We start from the raw sequence: 13,296 nt of genomic DNA, 5'->3' as shown, positions 1-13,296 counted from the left end.
TGCATTTATGCCTGATTTCATAGAAGTTACTTAATCGTAAGGAATTATTAAAAGAAACCAATGAGAAGCAGAACAAAAGCATGAAATCCACCAATAAACGAAAAATCCTTGCAAATTATACCAAAAAGACTTTCAACGACGACAATAATGTTACTGTCAATGTCAAATTGACAAATTCACTCAAACATGACTTTTAAGTGGTGTAGTTGAAGTACATACGTAAATTAATATTCAAGGCTACTATCCTTAGAGACCCTTTAATTCTTTCAATTTACATTGTGATAGATTTTTTTATTGCACTTTTAAGTTGGTAAGGAAAAAATGAAATTGATGACGCACCGGTCTACCCTCCTGAATTTTACTATAAATCAGTATCTCACACACACAATAACACAGAGTTATTTCTCATTTTGAATATTTGTAACGGATTGCAAAATTCAATAATTTTTATGAAAAAAAGTATCGTTCAAATTGCATGAAAAAAAATACACAATTTATTTTTTACCGCCACAAACAAAGAACTTCAAATGAATACACAGGGTGAATATAAAGTATGGAATCAAGCGATTTTTTAAAAATTATTGGCCTCCAAAAAATAATCATTAATATGAATTAAATTAATATAAAAAATGTGATCATAATATTAAGAAAACGAAATTTTGTTTTTGAGATATATGATTTTTTTTGGCAAAATTGCAACTTATGTAAGAAAAATTTTTGAAAAAATTAAATAAAAGTAGATAGTGGTAATCCTTAGATTGTAACCTTCATGAGAAAAATGGTTTTATAGTGGGTTGCCATTTAAGAAAATAAAAATTTTGTAAAACTCAAAAACAAAAAAAAAATTCGAAAATTTTTATTTTTGCTAAAACATAATTTTTCAATTAGTTTTCCCAAAAAATAAATAGTTTAAGCAATAAACGTTTGGTTCCATACTTTTTATTCACCTGGTATATTGCTGCTAAGGCCATCAAAAAGTTGTATATTTTTTATAATTTCTAAAATAAGTCTGTCTGCTATAAGCAAGTATGTGGGTCTCCAACCCCGACTTCCACCTTTCCCTCTTCTCGTAAAGACGTATCAGTTTAATCAGTTAGTCGGCAACATCGTAACCTACATTTCCATCCCGATTACAGATACTTCCTTTGTCCTGAAGGGTTAATAACACCGTACAATCCTATAACAAAGTGGTAAGTTGGTTGTGACGAGGGTCGCTGGGGGTTAACTTAAGAGAGGGCGGCAAATTCATGCGGTCAGCTCCGGATTACAAAGTGCCAAGTTTCAGCTTTCAGGATTAGACATCATTTGTAAAAAGCCGTGTCTAATAACCCTCCAAGATGACAAAAATAAATGCAAAACATGAGAGGGTGGGTTTTATCCTCACCTGACGTGTCATAAATCCGACGCAACTTGCTCCTGTCATGGAATTGACATAAAGGGGAGGTTTTAGGGGGCGCTTGAGGCTAAAAGCACGTTCGACTTGATTTTATGGTTTGAAAAAAAATTAAAGAAATATTTTTTACAACTACAAAATAAATATAAATATAACGTCAGTAAAATCAATAATGACGTATCATTATCTAATTCCAGATTAGATAGAAATCAGGTTCAAGTTCACTAGTAAATTCAGGGTGGACTTTGTTATCTGATTCAAAGTTATTTGTTATCTTTTATCAGGTTTTAGGTTGAGTGAATGAATGCAGGCCAGTGCAGCGTCTCACCCTCGCATCCCGTCGAGAATAAATATAAATCTTGGGGGTGATTGCAAGGGTAGTTGGTAGCCTTAGCAACGGTGTTATTGCAGTAAACTAAGGTGATATTAAGCAAGCCCTATGTCTTGGAAGATTCATAACGTCTAAAGTCGAGTTTTGCCAACTTGCTAAAGCGATTCTCTCAAACGTCCGGAAACATTTTCAATAATGTCCGGTAAACAACGTCTCGGAGAAGATGAAAAGAGTTATTGCGCGAGAAATTGGAATTGTGAATTGGGAAAGACTCGAGTTTTATTTGTTCATCATTCATAAGCGTTTAATGCATTTCCTCCTTTTAAACAATTTACACTCGTATCGCATTTTTAAATAAATTATCCGCAGGATCTACATTGGAAATGTCATTGTTTCATGCAATATTCAGCAGCGTGTAAAATAGAATCCTATTAAATGGCCTAGATTAGCGTCCTGTAATCTCGATATCGAAAATTTCATAAATTCCTGTCGGAGTTGTGCCCGCAGTGGTCGATAATCTCGTCGCGAAATATAATTATTAAACATAATTTATCCCGCCATTAGCCACAGGAAATGCATTTCGCTAATGATTTTATCGCTCCAGATTTACGACTTTCCGATCTGAAGACGATTCCACTGTCCGAATAAAACTAACATTAAAAAAACCTCGCACAAGTAATTTGGATATCGAATCTGTCCGAGCGATAAAATTGAAAAAGCTGATTTATCGCCACGAATTCGGCCGTGTCACTTCGGATTAATTTATTGGACGCGAGTTTAATTTAAAATCGTAACAGGATCGTTTATCAGCGGTTTCCGGGGCCGTGATTAGCGACGCTTCTTCATTTTCACGGAATTCGTTTAATTTAATCAAAATTTTAACGAAATGATCTATGAGGGCAATTTTCACGTGCTTGGGGAAAACCGGACGAAGAATAGAGGGACGAAACAGGAAACCGGAACAAAACTGGCTATAAATCGAGGGCGATTTTATAATTTCGAGCCACACGGATTTCTACCGACAGGAAAAGGAAAGAAAAATTTCGCGATAATCGCATTATTCTAAATGCGAGGCAATAAACCAATTCTGCGTCACAATTTTTTACAAAATTACCGATTTTGCAATTTTCGATTAAATTATTCACTCTATTCAAATAGTTTTACTGTTAATCATGTTCTAAAATAACCGATTATTTTAGTATTTTAAATGAACACGAACTTAATTACTGATCAACACGTGGATTACTAGAAAATTAATATCAATATCTTTATTAGAGTTATTAGTTTAGAGAGATTACTTAGAATTCTCAAAAATTGATGTACAGGGTACTGCATTTTAGACGTCCAAATAGAAAATTTACGAAACTAAGAGATTTAGCCAAAATCGAGTGATATGTCCTGGGGTACATTATAGACTTATAGACAAAAGTTGACATTTTTAGTTATTTGTTTAGCTGTAATAAGATAAACTTGTATTTTTTAAATGAAAGTCAAAGGTGGCTAATTGGCTATCGCAATTTTGAAAAGCTTGATTTTTTCTTATCTAAAAAATATATATTTGTAACAGAATATTATAATACATTTTTAGCAAAAAAATATCTTTGATTTTTGTTTGCAGTTGATCATAAAAAAAATGTTCTAATTGTATATTATATAACTAGTGCTATAAACGCCACTTTAGACATGAGTTTTATTAGGCACGAGCAAAGCACAGCGAGGCGAGTGTTTAATAAAACGAATGTCTAGAGAAGTTTATAGACGTGTTACATACTATACTTTTTCTACGAACACCACAAAAAAATTACTTAAATTGATAATTACATTTAAATTTAATTTTAAACTGACATTTAAACGTCACGCCAAATGTGCTTTTGGTTAAACATAGTAAGCTGTTACGCGGTGCGCTGGTTAATAACAGTAGAATAAAGTTACTTTATTTCACTAGTGAATAAAGTGGTAGTTTATACGCATCTAAAATGTGGAATAAAGTCTCTTTATAGAGTGATAGTGGATAAAATATATTTTATTTTACACAAAAATGACGATATGGCTACTCAAATACTTAAATTCCGTCTAGTGGAACGTTATCCTACCTTTACTAGACCATAAAAAATGTTTTTTCTAATTATTTGATTGATGACACACTCGTTTTTTCTATTTCTGGATTTCTTAAAAAATACAGAGTGCGCCAAAACTCGCGCCCCAGAGAAGAATTTCAAGTAAGATAAGATACCAGGAACATGAAAAAAATGTTTAAAAAATTCTATCTGTCAAAAAATGTTGACATATATTTTTTGACATTTCACATTTTTTCATGTCTATTTAATGATACTGATGATCTTGTATATGTTTCTTTACAATTATTTAGTAAAGGTACAAAAGATTTGCCAATAAAAGCCACAAATAACATTGAACAGAGTTACAATTTAGGATACTGCTTCTTTGTTTCCTCTTCTAATAGACTGTAGCAAAAAAAACTTGGAAAATTATTTTTCCAACAGAAATAAATAGAGTCAAATTACAAAATTTAAACTCTCATAACTTTGAAATTTTTATAGATAAAATTTTTTTAACATTTTTCCATGTTTCTGGTATCTTACCTTATATGGCATTTTTCTCTGAGAGGCGAATTCTGGCGCACCCTGTATGTCATAATTTTATTTTGAGATATTTATTGTTTGATAGATACGTTAGAAGTACTTCTAAGTACTGTTTTAATTTTTATATTGTCTTTATCTTTCGTCAATTTTTTTTATTACTATTATTATCTCCTACTCATCTGATAATAATAATTCCCCCTGTATGTCATAATTTTATTTTGAGATATTTATTGTTTGATATATACGTTAGAAGTACTTCTAAGTACTGTTTTAATTTTTATATTGTCTTTATCTTTCGTCAATTTTTTTATTACTATTATTATCTCCTACTCATCTGATAATAATAATTCGTATTCAACTAATTCCATCTAATTTGAAAAGAACAAGTTCAAGTTTATTTTCCCAAATATTTGGAAATAAAAATTTTGATTCAGGTTTATTTGATTACCCCTTACAAGATTATTTTTGCTTTTGTTTGCACTCTTGTGTTTTTTCCCATTTCCCAAACATTCTTTATTATCATCTAATTGTCACGTTCGACCTCCGCATCTCGTGTCGTTTCGGAAGAAGGGTCGATCCCGTTTTCAGATTTCCTCTGATTTATTACACCGTGTCTAGCAAAGTGTCTCCATTGTGAAGTTGTCGATAAGAGTGAAGCAATCGATGTAGAGACCACATTCATCAATGTCCTCAAAACAGTGACAAATACTATTCCAGACTTGCACGTTAACTTCCAACAAAGCCGCCCTTTCAACCCTTTCGACGATGTTTACAGCCGAAAATAAGCCCCAAATCAATAATTCCCGTTTCTTCCTAATTGTCCAAATACAACAAACCGACAATCTTGTCTTGTGTTTAAAAATCCCGGGAAATTGAATGCGTTTTGTTTTTTTTTAATCTATTCTCCCTGTGGCTTAAACAGCCGTTCTAAATTCTGTTTGCGCTAACCCCTGGCCGTTTTCACACTCTCGCATGGCACAAAAGCATAAAAATTCTCGCTATTATACAACACAACAAATAAAAGCCTACTGATTTCAAGATAACGAAATATAATTACGCCATAAATAAAACCAAACAGGAATGTCATCGTGTAGTCGACCAATTTACGATTTCGCGTGCGAAGCACCCATCAGCTGAAAATACCAACCAGCGTTCGAAATTCACACAAAGAAAAATTATCCTTTCGCGACGAAGAGCCAAAAATTGAAACGTTCAGATGACTAATTAGAGTACAAGCCTGTTTAGTGGATGCCTCGCTGCTTGATACATCAATTACAGCGTAATGATTAATGCGAGATCGTAATTCATGTTTGAGGAGCTCATTAGTGATTGTTGACAAATTTACTGTTGTTCTTGGAGCAACAATTCGATTTAGTATGAGAGGATTGCATGATTGTACAACGTTTGCCGGGTTTACTGACATCGTAAAGTGGACAGATAAAAAATCAATTATGCAGTTTTGGGAGAAGGGTAGATAACCGAATTAATAGGCACAAACAAGGGTGCATTATTAAGATTGCGGTAATTTGACGGGGCAAAGATCGCTCAATCAATTCCAGGATGGACACGGCTTATTAGACTCCAATGGGTTTCAAGATCACGTTTTGAAGGGATCACAAACTGACACCATAAAAATCAAGCTACTAAATTTCTGACTATTAGCAAAAATTATTAAGGAGTATAAGTAAACAAAATGGTGTTTAAATTCTCATAAGACAAATCCCCAAAAGTTAATTCAATAATTAATTGATTAAAGTGAGACAAAAGCAGATATCTTTTTACTTTTTTATTTTTGCTGGATTCCGCAATGCTTAGAAAAATAAAATTTGATTGTTGTAAAAATAATGCGACTTTCTTAACTTTTGTAAAGCAGTCAAGATTGACATTTTTTTAATTTAAGCATTTTTTAAAGAAATATTTAAATGTTTTCTTGCAAATCTAGAATTTTTTTTAATTCAGTACATCTGACACTTTCTTAGTTTCCCCAACTGTCTTTTGTAGGACGATGTTTAGAAAAGTCTGGATTGACATTTTTTAAAATGTAAGCATTTCTTTAAGAAATTTTTAAATGTTTTTTGCAAGTCTATAAATTTATTAATGCAGTATAACTGACACTTTCATAGTCTCCCCAACTGTCTTTTGTAGCACGATGTTTTGAAAAATCTGGATTGACATTTTTTAAATTTAAGCATTTCCTTAATTTTAAAATGTTTTTTGCAAGTCTAGAATTTTTTTAATTAAGTACATCTGACACTTTCTTAGTCTCCCCAACTGTTTTTATAGGAGCACGATGATTTGAAAAGTGTCAATTGACACTTTACTAAATAAAAATGAAACTCTTAATCAAATCCGACAGGATTTGACTAAGACTATTTTATGTCTATTTAATGATACTGATTTGTTTTTTATAATATTTAGTAAAGGTACAAAAATTTTGCCACAAAAGCATCAAATAACATTAAACAGAGTTACAATTTAAGATACAGCTTCATTGTTTCCTCTTCTAATAGCCTGTAGCAAAAAAACTTGGAAAATTATTTTTCCAAAAGAAATAAGAATAAAAGTGCAAAATTTAAACTCTCATAACTTCGAATGTTTTTAACATTTTTTTCATGTTCTTGATATCTTACCTTACATGGCATTTTTCTCTGGGGCACGAGTTCTGGCGCGCCCTATGTATTAAAAACAAAAAGGAAAAAGAGAAAGATAATAATGTTTTGATTTTTCATAATTGTGTAACGAACCATAGTCCACTCAAATTAGACAAAAATAGAGCAATCGGTGGAAAAAAATCCTTGAGAGTTGGAATTTTTTTTAAACGTTTTCTTTAAACTTGGGGGACATATCGACTCTCCCAACGAAAACTACAGGGCGATTCAGAAAAGATAATGAGCCTTACGATCTGGCGGTGCAATCCAAAAAACAAATTTCATTTACGCCTTTGCTCCAATTTAAATTAGTCTAATACAAAATACAAAATGTATGAAAGAATGAATCATTAAAGGTAGGCAAATAGTTTTTTTATAAATCATTAATTGCTTGTCAAAGCACTGTCAGAGCAAGATAAGATAATTTGGATTGCAAATGCAAATCGTAATTAAAATTAGATTAAGACATACCTAAATGAAATTTATTTTTTGGGTTGAATCGTCAGAACGTCGGGCTCATTATCTTATCTGAATCACCCTGTATAGTATTGTCAAAATTTACAGTTTTGAAAAAAATTGCATGGAATTTTTGATTGTTAATAAAAAATCAAGAAACTGTTTAATATTATTGAAAATTGCTGAGGGTCTAAGTTTTGGTAATAATATTGTTTATTCATATTCATATATCAATTCAAGTTTCTAGGTTATTTTTTTCTATACTAGATAGATGTTTTTAATCTAATATATCTACTTAAATTATCTATGAATCATTTATAATTTAGTTTATAATGATACTGCACACAATGCGTCGCTCTTATAAGAACAAAACAAAAATTAAACACCCGGGTGAGTACAGCAGCATTTTTATTACTTATTAATGTTTTAATCAAAATATTTACTTAAGCCATTATTTCAGCTATTTGTTTTGCTGGAATAATAATATGTGTATTACTCTTACTTGTTTCTCTTCTCGTAATATTGTTTTCCACTACTCCTACTACCACTACTACTATTACTACCACTACTCCAATTACATACTACCCGTATGTGGTTTTTTTAAATAATCCGACCACAAACAAGTTTTGTGTTGGAACCTTAATCACGAATGATACAATTCTAACAGCCGCTCATTGTATTTCTGAGTAAATATACAATTTTTGTTTGCTTGTAGTTCTATGTTATTTTTAAATTATTTTCCAGTGCAAATGAAATTTCAATTCTACTAGGAATTAACGATTTAACCGACAATGGTGTACAGTTAGAAAGTTCAGAATTTGCTGTTCATAAGAATTTTACCAATAATACAACACCTTATAACCATGATATTGGACTTATTTTTTTAAGTCAATCAATTATCCTTAATGACAAAATTAACACTGTTGCGTTGTCTAATAATCCATTTTTCTATACGTACGAAAAAAGCTGTTTTACTTTGGGCTGGGCAACTTCAAATAATGATTTCAATGACAAATTGTTGGAAAAACTTGTTTCGCTCAAGGAAGAATGTTTTTTATCTAACATTTGTGCTTTTGGTGAAAATGGCCCTTACAAAGGAGATTCGGGAGGGCCTCTTAATTGCGAATCAACGCAAATTGGTATAGTTTCAGGAGGAGATGAAGATAATGATGGTCTGTCTATCTACACAGACGTTGGAAGTTATAACAAGTGGATCGATGATCAAATTTTAAATAATAGTATTTCTTATTCTTAATAGTTACTATACTAAACGTGTTCAAACCAATGTCACACATAGTTTTTTGTCTAAGTCAAAAAATGTAGCCACGTTGACAATAAACACAATAGAAGTACTGATTATCATTGTCAATTATATTTTTCTTGAGATTTTATCTCGCGATAACTTTATATAAAATCTCTACAGTTATATTTTATCACTGTTGTTCAAAATGTCAAAACAAGCAATCCTGTTAGCCCTCCTGGCTCTAAGCCATTACAGCGTCTGCAAACCCAACTTAGAGCTCACTCAGGCTCACGTTGCACCTTCAAAAGTTGATGTTCTTTTGAAAGTCGATGTGCAAGTTTCGAATTTAACTGAATGTGGAATGTATTACAATGACGATGATAGTACTTATGTTGTCAATACAAACTTTTGTACTTCGGGATATGGAAATAAAGGAACTTGTAATGGAGATTCTGGTGGTCCTCTAAGTCTAGATGGGGTGCTTATTGGACTTACGTCTTTCGGAACAGAATTGTGTGAAATATGCAGTCCTTCGGTGTATACAAGAGTCGTGGATTACCTAGACTGGATTGCTGAAAATTCTGATGTTGAAATAAAGTAATTACATTAGGTTTTTAATAACTAAATATATCTAGGTCTAAATTTATGTCAAGATGTTGCAACGATAACAAAACAATACAAATTAAAAACAATCAAATTTACTATTTTCTATTGTTCCCTTCCTGTTATTTTTCAAAATTTATTGTTCATAAGGGTTTTAGAAATAATACAACACCTTATAACCCTGATATTAGACTTATTTTTTTAAGTCATTTCTCCATTTCTCTATACATACGAAAAAAGATGTTTTACTTTAGGTTGGGCAACTTCAAGTAAAGACTTTAATGACAAATTGTTGTAAAAAATTGTTACGCTCAAGGAAGAATGTTTTTATCTAAAATTTGTGCTTTTGGTGAAAATGGCCCTTACAAAGGAGATTCGGGAGAGCCTCTTAATTGCGAATCAATGCAAATTGGTACAGTTTCAAGAGGAGATAAAGATAATGATGGTTCGTCTATCTACACAGACGTTGGAAGTTATAACGAGTGGATCGATAGTCAAATTTTAAACAATAGTATTTCTTATGTTGAATGGTTACTATACAAATCAATGTTACACATTGTTTTTTGCCTAAATCAAAATATGTAGCCACGTTGACAATAAACACAAAAGAAGTACTGATTACCATTGTCAATTACATTGTTCTTGAAATTTTATCTCGCGATAACTTTGTATAAATCTCTACATTAATTTTTTTATCACTGTTGTCCAAAATGTCAAAGCAAGCAATCCTGTTAGCCTTTCTGGCTCTAAGCCATTACAGTGTCTGCGAACCCAACTTAAAGCTCATTCAGGCTCACGTTGCACCCTCAAAAGTTCGAATTATAGGAGGAGATGAAGTAGTACCTCATTCCGTTCCATATCAAGTTGGTGTAAAAATCAATGGAAATGCCTTCTGTGGGGGAGCTCTTATTTCATCAAACTATGTTCTTACAGCTGGTCATTGTTGCGAAGTGTAAGTGTTTTTTATTTTCACAAATAATTTTTACGAATTTGCTTTATAGAATTAACTCAGTTGATGTGATTTTGGGCGCTCACAACATTTCTAATCCTTCAGAAGACACCCAAATCATAATCTCTAATAACGAAGTCAAAAACCACGAAAAATATGATTCTGCAACTCTCCGCAATGATATTTGCTTGATTCAGTTGTCAGAATCAGCCCCTAATAATAATAATATTCAAGCAGCAAAACTACCACCCAGTAGTGATTCAGGTAGAAGTTATCTCGATGAAACGGTCACAGCTACTGGTTGGGGCTTGTACAAAGATGTTCCTTTTCCAACTACTAGAGACATGTCTGATGTTCTTTTGAAAGTCGATGTGCAAGTTTCGAATTTAACCGAATGTGGAATGTATTACAATGACGATGATACTACTTATGTTGTCAATACAAACCTTTGTACTTCGGGATACAGAAATAAAGGAACTTGTAATGGAGATTCTGGTGGTCCTCTAAGTCTAGATGGGGTGCTTATTGGACTTACGTCTTTCGGAACAGAATTGTGTGAAATGTGCAGTCCTTCGGTGTATACAAGAGTCGTGGATTACCTAGACTGGATTGCTGAAAATTCTGATGTAATAATTTTATAACTAAATAACTAAATAACTAAATAAGGTTTTTATAACAACCAAATATAGCACGGAAACAGTTGTTCTTACCTTTCAACTAAATATCTTTCAATCTATATGTATAAATGTCGTAATTTGATGATAATGAAACAATAAAAACAATGAAATTTAATGTTTTATTGTCCCCTTCCTGGTAATGAAATTTGTCTATTTTATCTTATCGACAACTGGACATACAAATAAAAAATATTGACAATATCTAAGTAGCAAAACTACCACCATGTAGTGATTTCAGTAAAAATTATCTCTATGAAACGGAGGTTGTACAAAGAAGTTCCTTGGCCGGCGAATAAAAATATCTCTGATGATCTTTAAAAAAAAAGAAGTAAAAGTTTTACATTTAATTGGATGTAAAAAATAAAAAAACCTGTGTTGGTGATTCTGGTAGTTTTTTGAGTTTGGATTTTGTACTTTTTGGACTTACCTCTTTTGGAAGGCCATTGCGTAAAACGTGCAGTTCCTCGGTGTATACAAGAGTCGTGGATTACCGTGATTAAATTTGCTGCAAATGATGTTAAAACTGTTCAAGTAATTATAATTATATCCTCTAAAAATTAAAGTATTTTTTTATATTTCCTGAAGTGAGCAACGTTTCATATTCCGCATTTTTTACATGTGATACATACAATAAAACTAATCAATGATTAATGTCATTATCACAAATAAATGTTGATAAAACTTTCACTGAATCAGTATAACAGGCATAAAAATACAAATAAATAAAAATCAAAAAATAAGAAGGAAAGCAAAACCAACTATGCTAAATTAAAGGTACCTAGTAGACAAAATTATTTAAAAAAAAATTTGCTTTTTCATCATTAAATTTTGCTACGTGCTACTTATCTTGTAGGTATTTTATATACTTATATCTGCTCATCTTAAGATTAAAAAAGATTGATTAAAAGTTGATTCATTCCTTAAAGTCGTGTCTTTATAAAAGGTTTGTAATGTGGTATTCTTTTATTTGTATCATATTAGGTAAGTTATTGCAAATTAGTAAATATACAGTTATATATTCTCACGTATGTGCCTTCAATAACAGGATTCTTGATACCTTATTATCATGGACAAGATGAACCCACATTTATGATCTATTTGATCTGTGTGTCAAAAAACCAGAGTTCAAAAAACTGTGCTGGAACATATATTAACGATGGTTTTATATTAACTGCAGCCCATTGTGTTAAAGAGTAAGTAAGTAATTTTGCACTGGAACTAAAAGCTTGTAGAAAGTAAACTACTGTAAACTATAAAAATGAAACTGTTTTTAAAACTAGTTGCAAAAATCGTATAAATTGATAACAATAACCGCTCACTTTTTTAGGTAAGTACACTAATTTGCCGCTAATATAGTATCAAGAGATAAAAAACAATTTGCTATTGTAGTGTTGAACATTATGGAGTCATACTTGGAACACAAAATATATTCGACTCGTCACAGCCTGGTGTACAATTTAAACGATATGACAACAGTGACATAATTATCCACGATCACTATGAAGATGGAGATACACTCTATCATAACGATATTGCGCTAATCAAATTAAATGATAACGACAAGAGGAAAATAGATGAAACACCTAACATTGCAAATATTTTAATATCTGAATATCTCAATGAAGATCAAACCAATTTTTACGTTTACTTTTGGCCTGAAAACGAAAATGAATTGGAGAAGACACGTACAGAAAGAGAAGAATGCCAAGAAACGATAAAAAACGATTCATTAATCTGCACTATCTTTGTTCATAACATTACCCCGGGAGCCTCTGGTGGACCTTTAATCGTTGACAATGGTAACACACAGATAGGTATTGTGTCTGGAGCTTTGAATAATCAAATGGTATACACATATTTGCCTTATTATAAGTCTTGGATTGAAAACCACACTGATAAAACAGTCACATCGGAAGCAACTTTTAACCCAGCGAAAGGAACAGAAATGATAACTATTCCAACTACTACCGAGCCAACATCAAACTCAAGTAATAAAAAAGACACACAAGTATTAGTAGTATATGCATTAGTCTTTATAGTAATAATAATAATAATATGGGTTCTTTTATTATTCATTCTATTATTATTTAATATTAAAAGCTAATTCTTTTTAAATGTTTAAATTGTTGCTTTTTTTCACAATTAACACCAATATTTGTTTATCAATTTTTACTGTTCTGTCGTGCTTAATATGTACTTTATGTTTTCTTTAAAATTTGTAAAAGCCATTGCAAAAATCGCGTAGGTGTTCAGGAGGAGTCCTCATCGTTCACTTTCACGGCGCCTACAATAAATCTTGATGAAATTAAATTCCACCATGTTTTGCATAACAATACCCAAGTTTATGAATAAATTGTAGATATGCTCTCGTCGTAATTTACAAACCAAATAATGTA

At 31.6% G+C, this 13,296-nt stretch overlaps 1 protein-coding gene and 2 long non-coding RNA genes across 5 annotated transcripts; 2 read left to right on the top strand and 1 right to left on the bottom strand.

The window, feature by feature from the left end:
- Window positions 1–910: 910 nt before the first annotated feature.
- Window positions 911–1,527, bottom strand: LOC123014776. Its single transcript, XR_006413339.1, has 3 exons — window positions 1,385–1,527; window positions 1,227–1,330; window positions 911–1,177 (listed from the first exon to the last, which is right to left on the bottom strand). It is a non-coding gene; the product is annotated as an uncharacterized LOC123014776 (long non-coding RNA).
- Window positions 1,528–7,765: 6,238 nt separating this feature from the next.
- LOC123015353 (brachyurin-like) lies at window positions 7,766–10,986 on the top strand. Of its 3 annotated transcripts, none has more exons than XM_044415075.1 (3): window positions 7,766–7,818; window positions 7,889–8,114; window positions 8,173–8,785. In XM_044415075.1, the coding sequence occupies exons 1-3, from the start codon at window positions 7,776–7,778 to the stop codon at window positions 8,681–8,683; spliced, it is 780 nt and encodes a 259-aa protein (XP_044271010.1). In that variant the 5' UTR covers window positions 7,766–7,775; the 3' UTR covers window positions 8,684–8,785. The 3 variants fall into 3 exon arrangements, with proteins under 3 accessions (XP_044271010.1, XP_044271011.1, XP_044271009.1); XM_044415076.1 differs by lacking the exons at window positions 7,889–8,114; window positions 8,173–8,785 and adding exons at window positions 10,100–10,226; window positions 10,276–10,986 and having other exon boundaries at window positions 7,773–7,818; XM_044415074.1 differs by lacking the exons at window positions 7,766–7,818; window positions 7,889–8,114; window positions 8,173–8,785 and adding exons at window positions 9,309–10,226; window positions 10,276–10,986.
- A 780-nt stretch (window positions 10,987–11,766) lies between these two features.
- LOC123014439 lies at window positions 11,767–13,023 on the top strand. The gene is made up of 3 exons (XR_006413322.1): window positions 11,767–11,881; window positions 11,946–12,227; window positions 12,290–13,023. It is a non-coding gene; the product is annotated as an uncharacterized LOC123014439 (long non-coding RNA).
- The last annotated feature ends 273 nt before the right edge of the window (window positions 13,024–13,296 follow it).

The sequence above is a fragment of the Tribolium madens genome, unplaced genomic scaffold (assembly GCF_015345945.1).
Source record: "Tribolium madens isolate multiple individuals breed KSU strain unplaced genomic scaffold, Tmad_KSU_1.1 Scaffold_97;HRSCAF=244;Tcas5.2_LG3a, whole genome shotgun sequence".
Taxonomy (NCBI): domain Eukaryota; kingdom Metazoa; phylum Arthropoda; class Insecta; order Coleoptera; family Tenebrionidae; genus Tribolium; species Tribolium madens.
Note: the sequence above shows the minus strand (reverse complement) of the source record. Positions and strands in the feature narration are given on the sequence as shown.